At 57.2% G+C, this 20635-nt stretch overlaps 1 protein-coding gene across 30 annotated transcripts in view; it reads left to right on the top strand.

Annotated features, from left to right (window-relative positions):
- The first annotated feature begins 1354 nt into the window (after positions 1–1354).
- The window catches only part of SSBP3 (single stranded DNA binding protein 3), a 56007-nt gene continuing 36726 nt past the window's right edge, over positions 1355–20635 (top strand). For 27 of the 30 annotated variants that reach the window (XM_086617441.1, XM_086617465.1, XM_086617463.1 and 24 more), the window contains exons 1-4: positions 1355–1435; positions 1571–1643; positions 1799–1860; positions 2609–2693. In XM_086617441.1, the coding sequence (XP_086473567.1) occupies positions 1380–1435; positions 1571–1643; positions 1799–1860; positions 2609–2693 (276 nt within the window). In that variant the 5' untranslated portion in view covers positions 1355–1379. The remainder of the gene's footprint in view (positions 1436–1570; positions 1644–1798; positions 1861–2608; positions 2694–20635) is intronic. The other 3 variants (XM_086617473.1, XM_086617464.1, XM_086617452.1) reach the window with 2 other exon arrangements.

The following is a 20635-nucleotide window of genomic DNA, read 5'->3' as shown; positions in this document are numbered from 1 at the left end:
TTTTTTCCCCCTGCTCGTTGTAAACCTTGCTTTCAAGCGAGTTTTGCCCTGCTCAGGCAGGTCCCGATGGCCGTGAATATTCCCACGGGCGCAGCGGCACTACCTGCCGCCGGAGGAGTTCCTCCTACGCCCCGCAGCTCTCCGCACCACCGCCCCAAACCTCCCTGCCCTCGCAGGAGGGTCGCCGGGCACATGGAGCCTCGCTCAAACTCCTCAGGCGTTTGCCAGGATGAGGCTGGATGCCCGCAACCTCCCGGTTTTAACGATCGGTAACTAATCGCGTAACCCTTACTCGGCGCGCAGCCTCCACCTCCGCCGTTTTTTGTTCAGCGACTCGTTTTGGAGGTAGAGGTGAGGCCGGGGCAAGGGGGGAAAAGCTCTTTGAAGCCTTTTTGTGCTGCTCCAACATCTGTTCCGGTGGAAACTGTCACCAGGAGCCCCGATTAGGGTCACTTTGGTGGGCTCCTGCGTTCCCATAGGAAAGGCTGTCGGTGGGGCGAGGGGCGCAGATCTCCCCCTCCCAAAGCAGCGGTGCCCTGGGGCGGCTGAAGCGCAGCAGGCCATCGCTGAGTGGCAACAGGGCTCCTCATAGCCCACTCTTAGGGATCTCGGCATGGCGGCAAGGACGGGACTCCCCCACCCTCCTCCAGGACAGAGCACCACCCTCCCCGGCCCCATGGAGGCGGCTTTCCCCCCCCTGCGCGGCGCCGGGCGGGACCCGCCGGGGACGGGCCGGAGGCGGTGGGAGGCGGGGGCCGAGCCCCCGCCTCCCACCGCCTCCGGCCCGTCCCCGGCGCGTCCCGCCCGGCGCCGCGGGCAGAGGCTGCGCCCGCCCGGGCGCACCGACGCGCTGCCCCCTCCTCCCCTTCGCCGCCCGGCGGGCGGTTTCAAGGCCCCCCCCTTTCGAGGTCTCCGCGGCGCCGACCAATCAGCGGGCGCTGCGCGCCGCGGCCCAGCGCCTTAAAGGGCCATGGCGCCGCGCCGCGCTGGAGGAGCCGCGCCGCCGGCGGGCTGAGCATGGCGGGACGCTAGGACCGCGCGTCGCCGCTCTCCCTCCCTCCTTCCCCGCCGCGGGAGGCCGCCCGCCGCCTCCGGAGGTGGGCGTGGCGCGGGTCGGCCCCGCCTTTGCTCGCCGGTGATTGGCGGGAGCGAGCGCCCGTCGGCGCGGGGGGGGTGGGGGGGGAGGCGGTGCCCGGCGCGGCCACGTTCGGGTGCGCGGCCAGCGGCGCGGCGGGCGCAGCGAGCGGCGGCGGGTGCGGGGCGATGGGGGCGCGGCGGCGGCCGGCGCTCTGACAGCCCCCGGCGCTCCTTCAGCGGCGGGCAGAGCGGCTCCCGGCGGCGGCGGCGGCGACGGCCGCCCTCCCTCCTCGGCGCGGACCATGTTCGCCAAAGGGAAGGGCTCGGCGGTGCCCTCGGACGGGCAGGCGCGGGAGAAGTAAGCGCGGCGGCGGGAGGAGCGGGAGGGAGCGGGGCGGCGGCGGCGGCGGCGGGGCGGCTTTGTGCGGGGTGAGGCGGGGGGGGGCTCCACCTCCTTTCCCCCCGCCGCCGACCCGCCGCTCGGCTGTTGCAGGCTGGCGCTGTACGTCTACGAGTACCTGCTGCACGTCGGCGCGCAGAAGTCGGCGCAGACCTTCCTGTCCGAGGTGAGCCCCGCCGCCCCCCGCGCCCTTTGTGCGCCGCCGCACGCACGCCCGCCCTCCATCTTGCGCGGGGCGGCGGCGGCGCCGGGGGGTCGCCGCGCGTGGGGGCCCACGCCCACTCGTGACCACCCCCACCCCTGCCTTCCTCTCGCCCGCAGATCCGGTGGGAGAAGAACATCACTCTGGGCGAGCCCCCCGGCTTCCTGCACTCCTGGTGGTGGTAAGTGGCGGAGGGGGAGTAGGGGGGAACCGTCCGGGCGGGCGGGAGCGCCCCACGGCTGCCCCGTCGCGGGTGGGAGCGGCCAGGCTGCCCGGCAGTCCCGGGGTGGGGGGGTGGTGCTGCACCGGCGGAGCGTGGCCCCACGGGGTAAAGCCTCGGCGATGGCGTGAGTCAGCAGCGGCGCGCCGAGCCCCAAACCGCCCCGGCTCCTCGCTCCCGCTCCCCGCGGGGCGTCGAGGCGCGGCGGAGCCACCCGCGGCCCCACGGGAGCCGGGCAGCAGGCTCGGAGGCGGCGGGCTGGCGGGCAGGCCTCCCGCCTGGCAGCGCTCAGCGGCCGGGCGGCGGTGAGGGGGGCCGGAAAGCCGCCGGGGACTGCCGGAGGGACCGGGTCGTGGCGGGGCCCTTGCGGGGCACCGGGCGGGGGGAGGCAGGGCGAGGTGACAGCGGTGCTGCGAGGGCTGGGGTACCTGGAGTACCGCAGTTGTCACCCTCAAGGGCTGCTTTTCCCTCCTAAAGCACCCATGTCACCCGTCCTGGGGGCGGCAGTGCCAGGTCAGGCGCTTCCCGAGGCGCATCAGGCTGGGATGCACAGCCGGGTCCGGCTGAGGCCCCTGCCCCAACCGTGAGCCCGACGGGGTGGGAAGCCGCTTGCCTCGGTGTCCCCTGCCCCATCCCAGTGACCCGCCGTCACAGTGCACCGAGCGCCCGTGAGTAACTGTTTCTTCTCCTGACTTTCTCCGCCACGCAGCGTGTTTTGGGACCTTTACTGCGCAGCTCCCGAAAGGCGAGACACTTGTGAGCATTCGAGTGAAGCGAAAGCCTTTCATGACTACGTGAGTAACAAGTTTCTAATCCTCGCGGTAATTACAGCGTTGGGGAGCTCTGGCTTCTCCGGCGTACCGAGTGCCAACGTAACCCACTGGCAAAAGCATGTGTTGTTTCTTTTTTTTTTTTGGGTGGTTTTTTTTTTTTTGTTAACCAACGATGTTCTGATTTGACTGAACAGTATTTCATAATGTTGCAATTATGTAAATTAGCTCAGATACTTATCTTAAGCACTTAAAGGCATCTAGGCTACTGGTAGAATTCAGCAGTTTTGCATAGCGATGCACAACAAAGCATTTACTAGAGGGTCGATGGTGAGATACTGCGATGGTGAGATACTGCGTGCTGAGGACACCTCGCGGGGTGGGCAGGGGTTGGATCGAGGTGGGGAGGAGGGGAGGGATTCCCCAAAATGCCGTTGAACGCCCCAGTGATTATCTCCCTGCCTTTGGCAAGGCTGGGAGCTGCTTTGGTTGTCTTGAGTCCTCCCTTGAGACCAGCAAGGTGGAGGTGTTTGCTCATGGAAGGTGGTGTTGCGGACCCCCGCCTTGGTTGACTGGTTGCATCTTGTCTGTCAGTGGCTTGAGTTGTTCTTCAAGGAGCTGTTGGCGTGACCTGGGGATGATGATGCTGGGGCTGAAGTGCCTCCCCAAAAAACGCCTCTCGGTGAGGGCACGTGGTGTGGTGGCTCTGGTGGGCGATGGGTGGGCTGCCTGCTCCTGTCCTGCGTGCATCGCCCGCGTCCTCTGCGTCGGGAGGAATTTGCATCAAAGGATTAGTCACCTGGCTGCGGGCTTGGACCCCAGTCAAGTGAGTTTAAACCCTGTAGCAGGAGCTGGTTTTGTTTGCTCCGGGGAGCCTATAGTATGGAAACCATTTTTCCTCCCTTCCTGAGTTTCTTGTTGCCTCGACATGCCTGGGTTGGGATGAGCGAGGGTTTGCCGGCGAGTGGTGCCAGGCGAGCGTCTCGGGGGGCCTCTGTGGCGCTCCAGCATGCTGGCGCTGGATTCAGCGGTTGCCCCGGGGCACGGGCAACACTGGGCTGCTGGGGAGCCTTGGTGGGCTGCTGAGCTGCCTCCTCTCTCTGCCTGGGGTGGAAAGATGTCTGTCCTGACGGAACATGGCCGGAGTGGGTTTGGGTGTTTGCTAGTTGGGGGTTTGTCCATCTGCCTATCTCTCCCCATGGCTGCTCTCTGCATCGCTTGTTTTTACTGGGTCGGATTGAGATGGTGAACTTCTGAACTGAGGGTCAGAGCTGACGACTGGTGGCATATCCACCGGTGCTCTGCTCGGTGGGGGCAGCCGCTTGCTTCCTGCATGTTTCGGGCCAAATTCTGACTTTTTTGGAGCCCAGTTGGGATGGCAGGCCTGGTAGGAGCAAGGCAAAGATAGATCTTCTGGCAGCAAAGCCGCAGGTGAAGATGACATTAGCAACCCAGACGTGGTAATGCTCTGTTCACTGCAGTCTCCTCATCGTGTCTAAGGATTTAGTGTATTTAGAGAAATTAATCTTTTTTTAGCTTGGTAATAATTCGAACAATAGGCCTGAGTGCATTAGATGATTCGCATAAACTTCTTTAATACACGTTACTTTAAGCTTACAGTAAATAGACACAATCCTGATTGTTTTTAATTCTCGGTGTAACACGGTTTTGTAAGAGCCCCAAGTGATTTACCTTTCGGGTTTTACCACAAAGACTCTTAAGAAGATTTTCACTCCCCTGTGTCTTGGCTTGGTGGCACTGGTTTGGTTTCTGCAGCACATTTTGGCCTCAAAACGAGGTTTGTGCTTCTCCTCCCTGGCACGGCTGGTGACAGATGCTCACGGCACAGTCCCTCTCCGAGGAGCGGTGTTTTCCTGGCACAGCGTGTACTTTACAGGGCGAGGGACCTACCCGGCCAAAACTTAAATATTGACCAAAGAACCGAATGATAACTGAGGGAGCGTGAAGAATAGCGCCTTGTTTCTCACCAGCCTACGTGGTGGGTCAGGCTGCTGGTACTGGTGAGCGCGGTGGCTGGCCTCGCTGATGGGCGCCGGAGCCGAAATGCAGATTTTTATCAAGTGCCAGACTTCGTAACCCATCAGCTGGTGTATGGCAGCTAAAGTGGGGTATGAGCCCCAAATGGTGTTGGACCAGTGAGTCATGAATCGCTTCGTATGCTGGTTACGGTTAAAAATATTCCGGTGTAATCCTTGACCCAGATTGGTGGAGCGTCATGTTTACACTTGGCCAACAATAGGCAACCTCTGCACAGCCAGCTCAGAGGTTTGCCCAAAATACGGTGTTTATTTACCCAAAAATGATGTATTTACTCTGCAGCTCTAAGGATGAAACCGGGGGATGCTCCGGGAGCAGCGTGGTGGTGCTGGGCCAGCCACCATTTGGCACGCCACCCTCCCATAGCCGGTGCCAGAGGGGTGCTCGCCTGGGCGGCACGCTTTTTGGAAGGGGAGCGGTGCACCTCGTTAGCGGGGTGCTAACGGTGGAATTTGCATGCTGCATCATTTCTACTTCATTTCCCAGCATAACCGTATGAAAACTATTAGGAGCAGCAGGACAAATCGCTGATCTACCCCTCCAGTTTTTAATATTAAATTCCTTTTAGCGAGATCAAAAAGAAAAGTAGAAATCCCGTCCCTCTTTTTGGGGGGACCCTTGAAAGACATGGGTTATCACCAGGGTTGAGGAATATTGCTTTTTACCTTTCCCCCGAGTTTTTTTTTCCTAAGCCAGGACGAAAGGCTGCTGGGACTCTGTAGAAAGGTGCTTGTTGGGAGAGGGGTGGTGGGAGCAGGGATTCACCGGGTGCAGGCAGGAGGAACGCCGTGCTTCTCTTTCTTTACGTCTCTGGCACAGCTGCAAGTTCATTAGTTGCATTAACAAGTTATGTTGGTCGGAGGGTAATTAATCAGCCTCTCCCGCTCTGTCAAAGGAGTTTATCCAAGTTAACAGCACCATGAGCACCCATTGACTCCTCAAACTCAACCCATAGCCATCAGTTTGGGCTCCTCCACTGAGTAAAGCCCCGCGGTGAGCGTGCCGGTGTTACGGTGCTCTCCCGTGTGCTCCGGGAGCCGGCAAGCTCGCAACGGGATTGCTCGGCATGACAGGGGATTTCAGCCGCCGCGTTATCTGGGAATTGGCCGATGGCTGGTCGCAGTTGAGCATTTCAACGCCGTGAAAGCCAATACAATTTGAGTTAGCGGTGATGACTGCCAGTTTAAATACCGCAGTGAATTTCTGTCAAAGAGCTAATACATAGAAAGGGGAATTGCAGAAAACTTGATCACCAGAACCACTTCAGTCGATTTTGGCCTCGAGCTACAGAAAATGAACTTAAATCTAGTTAACTGTTGCTACGTACTTTTTGCGGGATTGCTCTGCCTGCACGGCCAGCTTGGAGCGTCAATGTGCAGGAGAGAAAAATCCAGGTAACCTTTGGCTGCCAAAGACTTTTGACTTCATCCTTCCCCTCCTCTGCTCCCCACTGAGAAGGACCCACACTTGGGAGCATTTGAAATGATGCTTTCCTTGCAGTGCATGATCTAGGGAGCAGTGGCTTCACCTTGTCATTAGAGCAAAGCATTGATTTCTTATTTATTTCTTTTTTTAACTTTGCAAAGCTGCTGCAGTTCTTTCTGACGTGGGTCTGGAAGAATACTCTGCTGCAGTGGGGGTGGCTGCTGCTGAAGGGGGAGGTGGTTGGTCTGGGAAAAAGCTGGTGTGCTTGGCCACAAGCACACCAAAAGATTGGCCCTCCTATCCTGGTTGGGGACAGCCAGGGCTCCTCCTTTTTCCCCATCATCTGAAACAGTTCCCGTTGCGTTGATATTTCCGTGAGGGGGTTTCTGAAGCCCCTGGAGATGGATGGACGTAGCATCCAGGCTTGCTGGCGTTAGCGTGCAAGACTTTGCTCAGTGAGGAACGAGGAGAAACCCAGGGGGCTTGGAAGAGTTTTGGCCTGTTGGCAGGGTGGGCTGGGAGTGTCACCCAGGCACTGGAGTGTGAACTCCAAACACAGCTGTCTCCCTCCCTGTAAGTGCCCTGCTAGCCGCGTTTTGGAGATGAGGTGTGGGAAATGGTCCTTTTCTGCTGGATCTGCCTGTCACGCTCTGACTGGCTGCAGAACGGGCACCCTGTCCTGGCAGCACTCCCTGGGCATCCTTGGGCTGCAGGGGGTCATATCCCTGTTGTCACAGCATCTTCTGGTCCCTGGTGTCCATGTGGCCACCTCATGGTGTGGCACCTTGGCAGGCGAGATGGCCACGTGGGGCCCCTCCTGGGAGGAGATGCTCTGCATGAACGACGGGTTCGGTGTGACTATCATCTCTCCTGTGCTGAGCTATCGTCTTGCTTCGGGACCAGCAAAGGCTGTGAGACTTGCTCCAAGCACCCATGGCTGTGTGGGGTGGGTGTGGGACCAGCATGTGTGGTGGTAGTGGAGGTCCATAAGTGCCTCTGTGCACATGGTGGTGGAGGTCCATGAGTGCCTCTGTGATGGGGATGGTGGTGGTCCGTGAATGCCTCTGCAATGTGCCCTTTGCAGCCAGTGTATTAGAAACGTGTTGACTAGAAAAGCAGGTGTTTTTGGGACAGATTTGGCACAAAGCAGGAACTGGGGTTGGGAACAGCTTTATGTGGTCCCTGGGAGCCCCCTGGGCATCACCGGCGTGCTGGGCACAGGTCTCAGCTAGCAGCATGCGCAGCTCCGTCCTGTCTCCATGCGGGACCGTGCTCTGTCTGGGCTCCATCCAGCTCTGCTCTGCAGGGACAGGGTTCCCCAGTAGGTAACCGGAGAGAGGAGTTTCCTTCGGGAGTGGCAGGCTGCCAGGAGCAGCTGCAAAACTCCACATCACTTTAGAAAGAGGGGAAAAAAAAAAAAAAAAGATAAATACAGAAATTCCCTCCCAGCAGTGTGCTGGGTTCAGCCTTCCCTCCCAGTTTCAGGTACTGGTGTACCCATCCCACCTGCAAGCTCGAGAGTCCCTTAGACCCTGCTTTTCCTGGAGCACCGTGGAAAGCTGGATTAGTTTAATTTTGTATTTTAAATGATATTGGCTGTCGCGATGGAGCGACCTCTGCTTCCCGCTGCCTGGCCGGGGTGTTTCGGAGCGGCACCTTTCCATAGGTGATGCTGATGGAGAAGCTGCCGGTGCGAAACTGGTCAGAGCCCAGAGCTTATGTCTTAGTCTTTGACTGGGGAGCCTAAATATTTATCCTGTTCTGTCCCTAATGAAAACAAATTGTCAACAGTTGTTCAGTAACTGACTAAATTAAAATCTGTAATTAGTCAATTAGATTAAAGAGTTGGCACAACCTGATTGTATCATGCTGGTTAGGTTATTAAGAGAAAGGGTGTGATTTTTAATTACTGAATGCTAATTTTGACAGTTTCAAATGGAAACAGACGTTTCCCCCCCACCCTCCACCCCACCCCGAGTGCCTCCGCAAAAGTAACGCAGGGGATGGCTTTTACATCAACGGATGGTGTGAGGATGCAAAGTTTCTCCAGCTCTGATCCAGGAGGGATTTCTCCTGAAAAGCTGGGGGTGAGGTGGGAGGATTTCTTCCCTGGGAGGGCAGGTGGGTTTTGTGCCACAGTTGGGGACCCCCTGCACCCCTGGGTGCTGGGGTGGGTGCCTGGGTGCTGCCTGGGTGCTGCCCAGCTCTGCCGTCACCCGTCTCGGGGCGGTGTGCCAGTGCCTTGCGCGAACCGGTGTGCAGCAACAAGGCAGATTTGAGTCTTTATTTTCTTTGGATTGTTTGTATTTTTTTTTTTTTTTTTTAAACCCTCCCCCCCCCAGTGTTTGAGGGAGGCCAGCTCCCGGTGGCAGGCGAAGCGGGCAGAGAGGAGGAGGAGGAAGGCCTTGCGTGGCGAGCGCGGCAGCCCGCGCCATCCCATTGTTTGCCCCGGCGAAGCCGCGGCCACGTGGGCGAGCGCGGTGAGGCCGGCGAGGGGACCCGCCGTGGGCTTGCGGCTGGGGGAGCGGCCGCCCCCCGGCAGATGCTCAGCTCCGGGTGAGCACAAAGCTCGCAGCCCTGCCCTCCCCTGCTTTCCGGGGTCCCTCTGGAGGAACAAAGAGGGTGAGGGGCCGCAAGCCGCTGTGTGCCGTGCCGGGGAGGCCGGCTGGCGGTGAGGGGCCTGGGGGGGCTCCCCATCCCGTTGCGGCGGGCAGCGGGGAGGTTCGTTAGGTCAGGACACCATGTATTGGGTACGAGTGAGGCTTTCCTGTTCTCCTGATCATTTCCTTCCTTACCTTGGAAACTTGGATTTTCTCCTACCTTTTGTTCCCTATTTTTCTCTTGTAAAGCCATCGCTGGATCTATTGGAAACAGCTGCCAGAGCCAGTCCTGGGGAGCGGGTGAGGGGTTCTGGCTTTTTCTCCTCTTTCACCGCACACACCCGTGCGGCAGAACTGGCACCACCGAAATGGCACCCAGCACCTCGCTGATGGGGAGGGGGCTCTAGAGAGGGGCTGGGGGAGCTGCTGCAGCAGCATTCGGTCCTGATTTTCCCTTGAGATCCATGTAAAGAGAGAGAGGGGGATGGCAGAGGGAGAGACACAGCACCTGGAGAAGCTCATGCGCCTCTGGTGCATCCCAGCCTGGCTGATGGTGAGGGTCCATCTGCAGGGACCGCGGAGCGGGCTGTACCCCCATGAGCATCGCAGCATCCTGCTCGTGGGGCGGGTTATGGAAGTCCTGCTGAGATTCCGCTCAGTCCACCAGCACGTCCCCCACCTTATTTCCCAGCAGCTTCTCCCTCCAAGTCCTGACCCTGCAGAGCCCCAAGGGAAGGACCCTCCGCCATGGCCAGGGGGCTCGGGGTGGGGGCGGAAGCAGCTCTTTCCTCCGGGCTGGTGGGGAGCAGCGAAACCAGCTCTTTGCGAGTAAACAAATACCTCGCCTCTGCCTTGCTTTGGGGATTTTTTTTCTTTTTTTTTTTTTTCTCTCAAAACTCCTGCTCGTGGCCACAAGTGCCAGGAGCTGAGTTCAAAGCTACAGCTGTGCAGTCAAGGAGGGGAGGGGAGGGTTTCCAAAATACAGGGCAGGTGCTGTGGGTGCTGCTTCCCACATGTGGTGGGACCTGGCTGCCCCCCACCCACCCACTGCCACCGCCTTGCCCCTGTCCCCGCATCCTGCGGCAGTGACGGCCATCCCTTGTGCCTGGCCGGGGAGAGAAGGGCACCCGAGTGGGCTTTGGGTAAGGTTTGGACATGCATGGGGTGCAGCCCCCTCTGCCTTAAGATCAGCTTTTCTTTTGTCTCAGATTTGTGCATTTAAATGGTTTGTGGGTTTTTTTGGGGGGAGGAGAAATGCCCGTTCTCCTGCCTGACTTTAATACTGCATGCATGGAGGCTGACATCAGAATTAAGCAAAATATATACATGTGTGTATATATATGCAATTATAGCCGTGCAGTATGCAGAATTAAGAAGCGCTTATGGATATAGGTAGATATGGGTGCGTGTGCCTGTGTATTTGGTGCATGGTTGGGGCAGAGCAGTTCTTCACACCTGGCCGTCGAGTGCTCTCCCGCCTGCTTTAGTCTTCCTCCTCCATGGCCATTGCCACCATGACCAGTGGCTTTTAGCAAGGTGATGTCCACCTCTGCCTTCCCTGACTGGGCAGGGGGCTGCGGGGTCCGTCTGTCCGTCCGTGTGTGAAGCAGTGCCACTGCAGCCTGCTGCCTCCAGATAAAGTCCAAAGGAAGACCTCTGGCTGTGTCTTAAGCTAACGTTTTCTTTTTAATTTTTTTTTTCTTAATGTTTCTGCATCAACCCTTGAACATTTGATCTGGCGCCTCTCCTCCTGGGGTGCGGTGGCTTTCTGTAGTGAAAATGAGCTCTCACCACCCCTCCTGCCTGCCTCAAACAGCCTTTGAGGAGGGGGTTTTTCCCCTCTTGTTTTCCTTGGATTTGGGCTGGTTTCTTCCAACCTCACAGGGCTGAGCTCGCACCTATAATTGGGATTTTTTTTTTTGGCTACAAGCCGAAGCGGAGGACACATGGCAGTGGCTCTGCCTTGCCAGTGAGGGTGACCTGCCCGCTGCGGCTGGGGCACTGGCATCCTGTGGTGTTCCCAGCAGGCACACCAGCCCAGAGCCAGTTCCTCTTACCTGACACGGGTTTTATCCTGTGCCCTCCTCCCACCCGTGTGGTTGCCGTTGCGCCTGGTCCAGCACCGATGGGTGCCTGCCAAGGCGAGCGGCTGCCTGGCATCCCCTTCCTCCCAAAAGGGACCTCCTGCGAGGGTGTCCCAAGCCTCAGCTTTGCTTATTTATTCATTTCTGGCAATCGTAAAGCAGGGGGAAAGCCCCTGCGTCACCCCCGCGATCAGCCAGTGGTGCCCGGCTCTGCCCTGAGCTGTGCCTTGCAGCTCAGCTTCTGGGCTGGGGAGGAGCTGGGAGCTCGAGTTTGTTGGGTTTGGGTTTTTTGCCTTTTTTTAAGTGGAAAAAAAAAAGGCAGCGCATGCCGGAGAAGGGGGCAGGGTGCTTCCTTGCAGCGTGCCCTGCTTGGGGGGGGGGTGGAAGATAAGGCTGCAGCATCGCACTCGGCTCTGCTCCCCTGCCAAAGCCCGGCGGAGCGTCTTCCTTTCCCTCCTGCTCGGTCTGGCCCTTGCTGGGTGCTCGTCCCTGGTTTTGGGGGGAGCCCCATTGGGTTAAGGGCAGTCTGTGGGGTGCAGGCATTGCTCGAGCCCCTGTATCCCTGTGCCCGGGAGTGATGCTTGTGGCGAGGAGGAGGAGGGAGAGGGGCTTCCCTCCCCCTCGGCCCCTTTCCGCAGAAGAGCTGTGCAGCTGGTGGGGTGTAAATCACACCAGGCCTCCCCCTGCACCACCAGCCATCTGCCTGTGGGTGGGGAGGGGTGGTGAAGGTGGGGGGGGTCAGGGCTAGTAGCAGCATTGGGATGACTCTCCATCACAGCTTCAGCCCCCCTCGCCCCTCTCCTGCAGCTCTGGGAGGGGGCATGTTCCTCCCCAAGGTGCAGAACTTGGGTCTGCCTCTTGGGGATGGAGACCCTTGGGGTGTTTCTCTGTGAGGTGTGAACCAGGAGGTAGGTCTGATTTCGTAAGATCCCGTTGGGGTCTGGTTTGAGGTAGAGGTGGCCTTGCTCCAGAGCGCTTGGTCACATCGGGGAGCTTTTGGCAGGGATGTGCTCGGTGGGATATGGCTGGGGATGGAGATGGGAGCTCACAGGGAGGCAAATGCTGGTCCGCCTTGCACATGGGCATCTTCAGCCCAGCTCAAGCGCAATTTTCCATGGAAAAACCCAAACTAGCTGGTTTTATTTTATCCTGGGCATCGCAGTGCTGATAACACCCAGGTGCTTCATGCCTTTGCCTGTCTCCTCTGGAGAGAAGGTCCAAGCTGGGGCTCCCAGGGCTCAGTTTCGTCGTTAAAAACACGTTTACTTGCTTGTCCCAGAGCCCTTCAGGGTGTTGTGGCACGTCCTGACAGCTTGTCCGTCCTTACCTGCAGTCATCAAGAAGTTTTCAACATGACTTATATAAAGCCTTTGTACTTGGATTGCTCCACCGTGCTGCACAATGGCTTCTTTGTCATCCTGCCAGCTAATTAATTTTAACTTTTACTGTTGCTCCAGCGCGGTGCACCATCCGCCTGGTCCATTTGAAGCTTTCCCCCTCCTCCTTAAGTGTTTTTCGAGCAGTTGGACTTGTTGCTGCTGAACATGGGAGAAAACAGCTGGCCCCGCTGGTGCTCATCTTCTGGAGAAGGAGCCGCTATCGTGCCGCTGCCAGGGCCGGGGCTGGTAAAGAAAAAGCCATTAGGAGGCTCAAGTTTTCTCCGGTGGCTTGTTTCTGCTGGCTGGCAGCTGAAGGTCCCCACAGAGAACATCCTCTGATGAAAATAACAGGCTCTCGCTCCCTGGCCGGTGATTGGCACTGCGTGCATCTCGCAGCCAGAGGTGAAAGCCTTGGCTGTGTCTTCAGGACAAAAGCCCTCGTGTCCGGGAACGTACGTGTACCAGGACGTGACGATGATTATTTCTGGAGGGTTGGAATCTGGTTGCATGCTGGAAACCAGATGATTTTCCTTTGCATCCTCTGCAGCACTGGCTCCGGGTACCACCGCAGCATCCCTGGCGTGGCGGGGAGCTCACCGCCGGTACCCTCCAGGGTGCTCGCAGGGGAGCTGTGCTTGTCCCCGGTGCTGCCCGGGGAAGGACCAGGAGGGATGTGATACCAACTGGGTGTCCCCTGCCTGGGGTATTGTCTTTCCCAGGGAGGAGGGATGGAGATCACCACGTGCATAAACGTCAACTGAATTTGCAACGATGGGGTTTATGCGAGCAGAGGGGAGCTCCGCTCCACTTGGGATGGGGACGCTGGTCGGTCAGGGAATATGGAATCACTGCCTTTGTGTTTGATCTGGTTATAAGGACGGCTATTAGAGATAATGAATTTTGCCTGTCCCCGTCGTTGTAATACAAGAACCCAACTGTCTTTCAACACCGCGAAGGTCACTCCTCTTTATTTCTGGCTGTAAATTTGGCTGGTTATGGATGTTTGGGGTTGATGGATGTGACTAGTTAAGTTTTCCCGCCAGCCAATTGACAAGGTGCAGGGGTGCCAGCACAGGGGTGAGGTCGGAGGGCAGGACCGGAGCAGGTGGCAGTGCCAGCAGCCCCTTGGTGTGGCGGCCCGATCGCGAGCCTGTCTCACTACAGCCCCAAAGCAAACGGGACTGGGTGTGCGTGGACTCTTGCACTTCTCTATGATGATTTTGGAGTGGGCTGGTGGGAAGAAGGCGGCTTTGGGAGCAAGTTCCCATCTCACTACCCTCCTTTGAGAGGAATTCCGCAGGAATTGTCGCATTTGCTGTCCCCACCCTGACCCAAGGGTGGGAAGAGAAATGCAGAAAGGAGGATCCCCTAAATTTTTGCCATCCAGCATCTTTTGCACCGATGCCAGCGGAGACTTTTTCTTCCTCGAGATTTTGATGGAGGGAACAATGATGGTGTGTTGAGTGGCGGAGCCCATACCCCATGCCAAATTAGCACCCGGGGAGGGTGTGGGAGCCCCTTTCCCCGGGACACGAGGCCAGTTTGCTTCCCGGTCCTGACCCCGTTGGGCAGGAGCTGGCTGCGTGTGCTGCCCGCACGGTTGGAACGCAGCACGTGCTCCGCTCCCCCCGCGCACCTGATTTATGCTGCTCCACATTTTCTCCTCGTTTCCATGCCTCTTTCTCCCTCCCTTCTTTTTCTTTTTCCTTTTTTTCCCCTTGTGCTGCCTGTGCATCGCCTTGCTCATTTTTTTTTTTCTTTTTCCCTTATTGCTCGCAGGCCTCCCCGTTATCCCAGAAAGCTGCAATATTTGGGGCTCCTTGCTTGCGTGCATTCAAAATGGACTTTTATCCTCCCAGAGGAGGGGACCGTGGTCCCCATCACCCCACTGGAACATGGTCCCTGGGTGAGGAGGGGGGTTGTTGTTTTTTTTTTTTTATTTTTATTGTATTGTCATGGAGCACAAGCCACACATCCCCATTGTAGATGCTCCTGGCCCTCGGTTGCAGCAAAACTGGCAGGGTGGCCCCGGGCGCCCGTCACCTCCATCCTGACGTCGCTGCCGGGCGCAGCGCTGGCCATCTGTCCCCTCCTGTGCAGCGCTGGCCTGCCGGCTGCTTGCCACGGTGGTGGGGCTTGCCCGGCGTCTGTGAGGCCATGAGGGCTTGTATTTCAAAAAAAAGAAAGAAAAAGAGGAAAACCAAAAAAGTTCCATTTTGGCTTTGTTTGCCCCCGTTTTGTACGTATAACCTGAGTTTTGTTGGGTTTTTGTTGCCTTTTTTTTTTTTCCCCTCCCCTCCCGCTGCCGTGCCAGGCGCATCGAAAGTTTGCCGGGTCTCGCGTGCGTGTGCGGATGCCGAATAATTTTATTAGCCGCCTGGAAGGGAGCCAGCGCGGCGTGCATCGCCCGGGAGGCGGCTGCTGGGGCGCCTTTTCTTTTATTTCCCTTTCCCAGCCACCCCCCCCCTTTGCCTCCACCACTCTCCCACGGATTGCATCATCGGCTTTACTCTTTTATTTTATTTTTTATATATATTTCTTTTTGTTTCTTCCTTTTTTTTTTTTCTTTTTTGGCTCCTTAAAGGGTTAAAAACGATGGGGAAGTTCAGCTAGCACTTGCAAGATATGGTTGCCTTAGCAACAGGCCTCCTAATCTGGTAGGTGACCTGAGAGACTGTGGAAGATGCAGGGGTTGGTTTGGCATTTCATTATTTCATGAGGCTGCGGCTCTCCAGCTGGTTCCCTTCCCAGCGCCGCCGCCGTGGCTGCTCCCCCCGTTGCCGCCCCCGGCATTCCTCGGCAAAGCCCCCCAGGGTGGGGGGCCGGCAGCATGATCCCCTCCCTAGGTGCTGGTGGGTCCTGGGAGCTGGTGCCCGGGGAGGGGAGAGAGGGCTTCCCGCAGCCCAGGGACTAATTATTCTACTTTTGGTTGGAAAGATGGTTTCCTGCCTTGCCTTCCCTCCTTCTGAAGGATTTGCCACGGTGGCCTGGTGAAAGAATCCATGTGTCCCTCGAGAGCTGGAGATGCTCTCCTTGGCACTTCCAAAACCCAGATTTTGGGGGTGAAGCCCAGCCGTGGGGATTTCACACGAGGAGCTGGGGCTCAAGCAACAAACTGGTGGGGCAGGAAGAGGCGAGTCTGAATCTGCAGTGGTAGGAAAAGGTGATGGAGATGAGGCGCGTGGATCCGGCGAGCGTTTTTGGGGAAGGAGGATGGGTTTGGGAGCAGGGAAGTGGCGTTATTCTGGCTGCTTTAGATTGCTCTGAGCTCAGGAGGTCAGGTGAGCACCACCAACACGTGCCCACCTATGGATGGACCAAGATCTGGGCATTTTGATGCCAGAGCAATGGCCTTTTTCTTCTTTTTTTTTTTTTTTTTACTTGGCGACATCCTCAAGTTGGAATTTCCCAACAAAGTGAGCACACTCATTCCTTTTTCCCTTGCTGTCATGACTACCCCGTGCGAAGCATTGGTGAGTGCCCACCGCTCCTTGCCAGCGGTGAGGCCATCTAAATTAAGAAACCACATCAGAAAACTTCCCTGCCAAATATTTGACCTCACCGAATCTCCGGGTGTTCAAACTCTTCTGCCTGCATCGTCCGCCTGGGATTCGGATGAGCATCCGTCGCACCCTGTGGCACCCGTCGGCATAAAACTGCCGCAGCCTGGTCCAAATCATCGTTGAGCTCTTTGCTGGGATGGCCAAGCCACGCTCTGTGCCCAAAACCAGGACGTTTCCTTCCTCGCCGTGCGATGCCGAGTGGTTACGGTGCATGGCACTGCCCTTGGCGTCCAGCCCCGGCGGCTGGGCAGGGAGACCCTCGGGGAAGGGAGGTGTGCGAGGGGCCAGGGCCAAGCTCCCTGTGGGTACCAACGGAATAAAGGGGCTGGGATAGTGCTGGGAGCATCCCATTCCCGTGGATCCCAGTGGTGCGGACCTCTTTTGTTTTTGTTTTTTTCTCCCCTCCTGCTATCGCACGGCGGCGGTGGCAGCTGCCTGCGGACGCCAGGAGAGCTGCCTTTGTTTATCCGCCTCTCCGGCAGAGCGAGTGCGGGGATGCTCTTGGATTGAGGTGCCGATCTGTCATCTCCCAGGTTTTATGCATCCCCAGACAAGGAATCAGCGGCGCAAAGCACAGACTTTTTGTTACTTATCGCCGAGCTCTGCGCAGAGCGCGGCTGCTGAAAGCAATCTGGTGTGTCTGCGATGCCCAGATTTATCGTTTCCCAGCCCCGTTCGAAGGTGTTTGCTTCCACCAGGAAGCAAAAACCTGTTTTGAGCCATTGGTGTACGACGAGAGGACCATAGTGTGCTGCAGCATCGGACCCGGCCAGGTCTGGTACCCCAAATGCCCCCCGTCATCGCCCCAGGTGGGACAACATCTCCCTTGTTCCATCTTAGCCAGCGGAGACGGGAGGATCGATGTCCCAGGAAGCAAAAACACAGCTCGGCTTTCCCTCTGGATCTCCTCTGCTTGGGGTATGCTTCTGTGACCCCCTGCTCACCCTGTTGGGGTGGCAGAGGTGGAAACGGCCCCTTGGCGAGCAGGGGAGGAGCCATCCAAAGGGAGGGAATCCAGCAAAATCCCTAGAAAGTCCTTTTTCTGATTGCTTCATCCCTTTTTTTTCCCCCCATCTCTGCTTTATGAGGCTTTCCAGGATTTGTCCCTCTCAATGGGGATTTTGGGCAGTCGGCTGATTCCCCAGGGATGGACAGACGGACAAACTGCCGATCATCTGGCACGCACTGTCCATCCGCAGAGCGCTGCGCTCTGCCTGCCAGGGGCTCCTGGGTCTCAAGCGTAGGATTATACATGGGATTTTTTTAAAGAAAATCAAAACTCCCAGGGAAAATAAAAAAAAAAACCCACCAAAAACCCAAACCCACCCGTCTCCCCCCCCGCCTCCGCCCTGCCGAGAAGCGGCTCTGCGATGGCGGCTGGAAAGCGAAGCCGTAAGTGTTGCGCGTGCCATCTGCTCCGCTTGGATCGCGGGAGCGGCTGGAGGCGGCGCAGCCTCGCGGGGAAGGGGAGGTGTGGGGAGGGACAAGGCTTGCTGGGGTAAAGATGGGGTCCCCCCCCATATCCCCCAGTCTGGGGATCGGTGGTCTTCTAGGTAGGTTTGAAGCCCATACTTGAGCCCCAGATTGTTCTGGTTGGAGGTGTCTTATGGAGGTGGATCTCCAGGAGGGTCTGCAGCCTCCTGCTCTGTGCCTGGGAGGAAGAGCCCCCCAGGTCATCCTCAGGGCAAGGATGGTCGTGGGGTGGGATGAGCCTATGCAGAAGGGAATGGGCAGGTTTTGGATGCTCAAAACCTGGATTTTTTTTTTAAGCATTTGCAGCTTCAGTAGCTGCCTGAGTTGGTAGCATGTGTTGGCAGCTGGGTGCTCTGCAGCGTAGGGTGCATCTCATGGGGACCTCAGGCGATGGCTGTCGTGAGAGCAGCTCAGCACGACACATCCTGGTCTTCCTGAAGGAAGTACCGAAGGAAAACTCTCTTCCCTAATAAGGAAAAATTTTAGGCTATCTGTGAAAAGAAAGAAACGTGTTTATTTGTGGGTTTGCTTTGGGAGCGTCTCTGGGTTCCCACACAGGCTCTTCTGCAGCCAGGTTCCTGCTGGCTCTTCGGCTGGGGCCACCGGAGCAGCTGGGGTTCTGAAATTGTGCTTTGCCTGCTCTTTACAAAACTGGGATTTTTTTGAGACCTCCCAATGAGTCAAGCCAGCAGAAGCGGGGTGCAGAGGCAGCCTGGGCTTTCCCCCTCCCAAGGCAGCAGTGGTTCCTGCCTGTCCTTGGCATCCATGCTGGGGGCTCTTCACCTGCCCCGGGAGGGGCTCATGCTGGGTTCTGGGTGGTTGGGTGGTTCTTTATGGGGCTATCAAAAGATGAATATCCCCAAAACGTGTGATACTCAGCCTGGGAGATCAGTTCTGACTGCAAAGCGCGGCAACCGTACAGCCCTGAATTGCCCTTTGGCTTGTCCCCACCACCAGTGGTTTTGGTGTATGTAAATTTTTTTTCAGTATTTGGGAAGGTGCTCAGAGGTAGGGGACTTGGAGTGGGTGCCTGGTGCTTTCCCCTTCTTCACCTGCCTTTAATGCCGATAGAAAGGGCAGCGGCAGCGTGGGTGGGTTGAGCCGAGGGAGAAGAAAAACAGTCTCCAAACAAAACCGGAGGGCTTGTAAAGAGAGATGGGGAAGCCAAGGGAGGGCTGGAACGACTGAGGAAGGTGTCCAAGCCAGCGCTGAGCCTTGCTGGTGGTGTGGGGGGCTGCAGGAGGCTTTTGGTCCTGCTGGGCATCAGGACAGGGTGGAAGGAACCCAACTCAGCGTTTTGGCGTGCGTGTTGCCAGGCGGTGTGTATGGACGGACCTTTACAGGGCTTTCTGGGCTTCAGCACAGGCTGCAGCGAAACCTCGGTAAAGCCCAGCACTTTACTGGGGACCCTCCATGGAGCCTAAGCTCAGCCCCATGAAGGTTACGTTTATAAGATGCGTCCTTCTTGCCAAAACTTGGCATCTGGAAAGCACTGCCATGCCGACGGCACGCCGACTCTCCGGAGATGCCCGCTGCCGTTAGCCATCGCACCTCACCGGGTGCTAATTGTGAGCTGCTCGAGGCACAGCACTTCGGTGGCTACCCCCGAGCTGGGCGCTCAGAAATTCGGTAATTGGGCTGGAACAATTATTTTTGGCTTTTGTAGAGGGAAAGGCTATAAATAATCACCCCACGAGCTTGTGCGGTGACTTTGCAGCCTGCGTGGAAGGGGGGGAGCGTTGGGTTTGTTTTTTTTTTTCACTGCCGTCCGGCTGGCTTTTTCTTGGCAGCTGAGAGTGGGAGACTTATCTGCAGAAAATGCAATTTGAGTTGATTAAAGAAACCCCTGCCATTGGCCCAAACTGCCAAACTTTCTGCAGAAACGGTTACGCTTTCTGAGAAACCGCCCCGGGGACCTGCCGGGCTGCAGCCTGGCCCTGGGGCGGTGACGGTGGTGGTGGTGGTGGTGGTGAGAAGGAGGAGGAGGAGGAGAGTTGCCCAGGCTCGGGGAAGGAAAACAAAGTGGAAAACAAAGGATGCCGGTCTCAGCGGAATCGCACTGAGGAGGACTTGCCGGGAAGAGGTGCGGAGGAGGCAGCGGTTGTGGGCATGCTTCTGTGCTTGCACCTCTGCGATGGCAGCAGCTCACACAGCTGTCAGCCCAAAGGCTTTTGGTCGTTACGGAGCTGGGTTTCAGCCAGGAACTGATCCAAAAGTGAAAGCTTCTATCCCAGCACCCATCCTGAAATCTCCCCCATCACCCATCCCAACACCCATCCAACGCTTGGGAGCCAAATCACAACAGCCTTAGCAGAGCAAACAGCATCTAGCTCACCTTCTTTTGTAAGCCCTCTGTCTGGGTTAAAATGAATTTGCGTCTAAATTGACAGGCTGGTTTTAATGTCTTCTGGCTATATAGTGCTTAAAGGCCTAGGCTTCATCGTAGGTGGGCGCGGGACGTCGTCCCTGCTCGTGCTGGGTGCTGCGTGGTGGTACAGAGCAGTCCCAGGGCAGGGGTGGGAGAAGCACGAGGTGACTGCTCACAGGGAAGCAGAAACTTAGGTTTTCCTTTTATTTTTTTAAACATATTATTGAAAGGATGGAGATTTATTGACAGGCTGAGGATGTCTGGTGTTGGAGGATGACAAGCCAGGCTTCCCTCCGGATGCTGCTCTGTGCCAGGCTGCTCATACCCCGGGTACCGTGCAATGCCTTGGGTTTGCAGAAGCACGTCCTGCATCTCTCTCCTTGCCCGCCAGCAGTTAAAACATATCCCCATCGTACATATGGGCTGCCAAAGATGACAGCCAAAAGGCACTGATGTCCTGGAGCATGTCACTTTGGCTGGTGCACCCCTTGATACCCAGGTTTGAGGAGAATCGCTGGGGCTGGGGCTGGAGCTGGTGCCGGCGTGGGGAGCTGTAAGAAAGAGCATATCGGGAAAGGCTGCGTAGAGCAGAGCATCTCCCGAGCAGTCTCGCTGTGGCAGCTTTCCTTCGTCATCTATTATTTATTTGATCCTCTGCAAAACAAATTCGCTCCTCGGCACTGATTCTGATGACGGCGCTCGTTTTACAAACGAGGTAAAAGGAACAGGTTTTGTTCCCGGTCTACAAGACTTCAACGAAAAAGTGCGTTCCCTTCCCACCTTCTCCCACAACCCGTTTCGGTGCCAGTGAGATAAATCTGCAGGGTTTTCGGGTGGTGATGGAAATTTTGGAATCTCAAACACTGAAACGTCAAGTGATGCTCTTCCCTGGCGTGCGGCGCTGTTGATCCCCATCTTCTTGAGACCCATGAGAGTGTTTGCTGTGGTTGGACCAGGGGGGACCAAGATACTCCACTTGCCTCATACATAGCTTGCAGCTGAAAGTTTCTCAAGGG

The sequence above is a fragment of the Tauraco erythrolophus genome, chromosome 10 (genome assembly GCF_009769465.1).
Source record: "Tauraco erythrolophus isolate bTauEry1 chromosome 10, bTauEry1.pri, whole genome shotgun sequence".
Taxonomy (NCBI): Eukaryota; Metazoa; Chordata; class Aves; order Musophagiformes; family Musophagidae; genus Tauraco; species Tauraco erythrolophus.
This window is presented reverse-complemented; position numbering and strand designations above follow the sequence as displayed.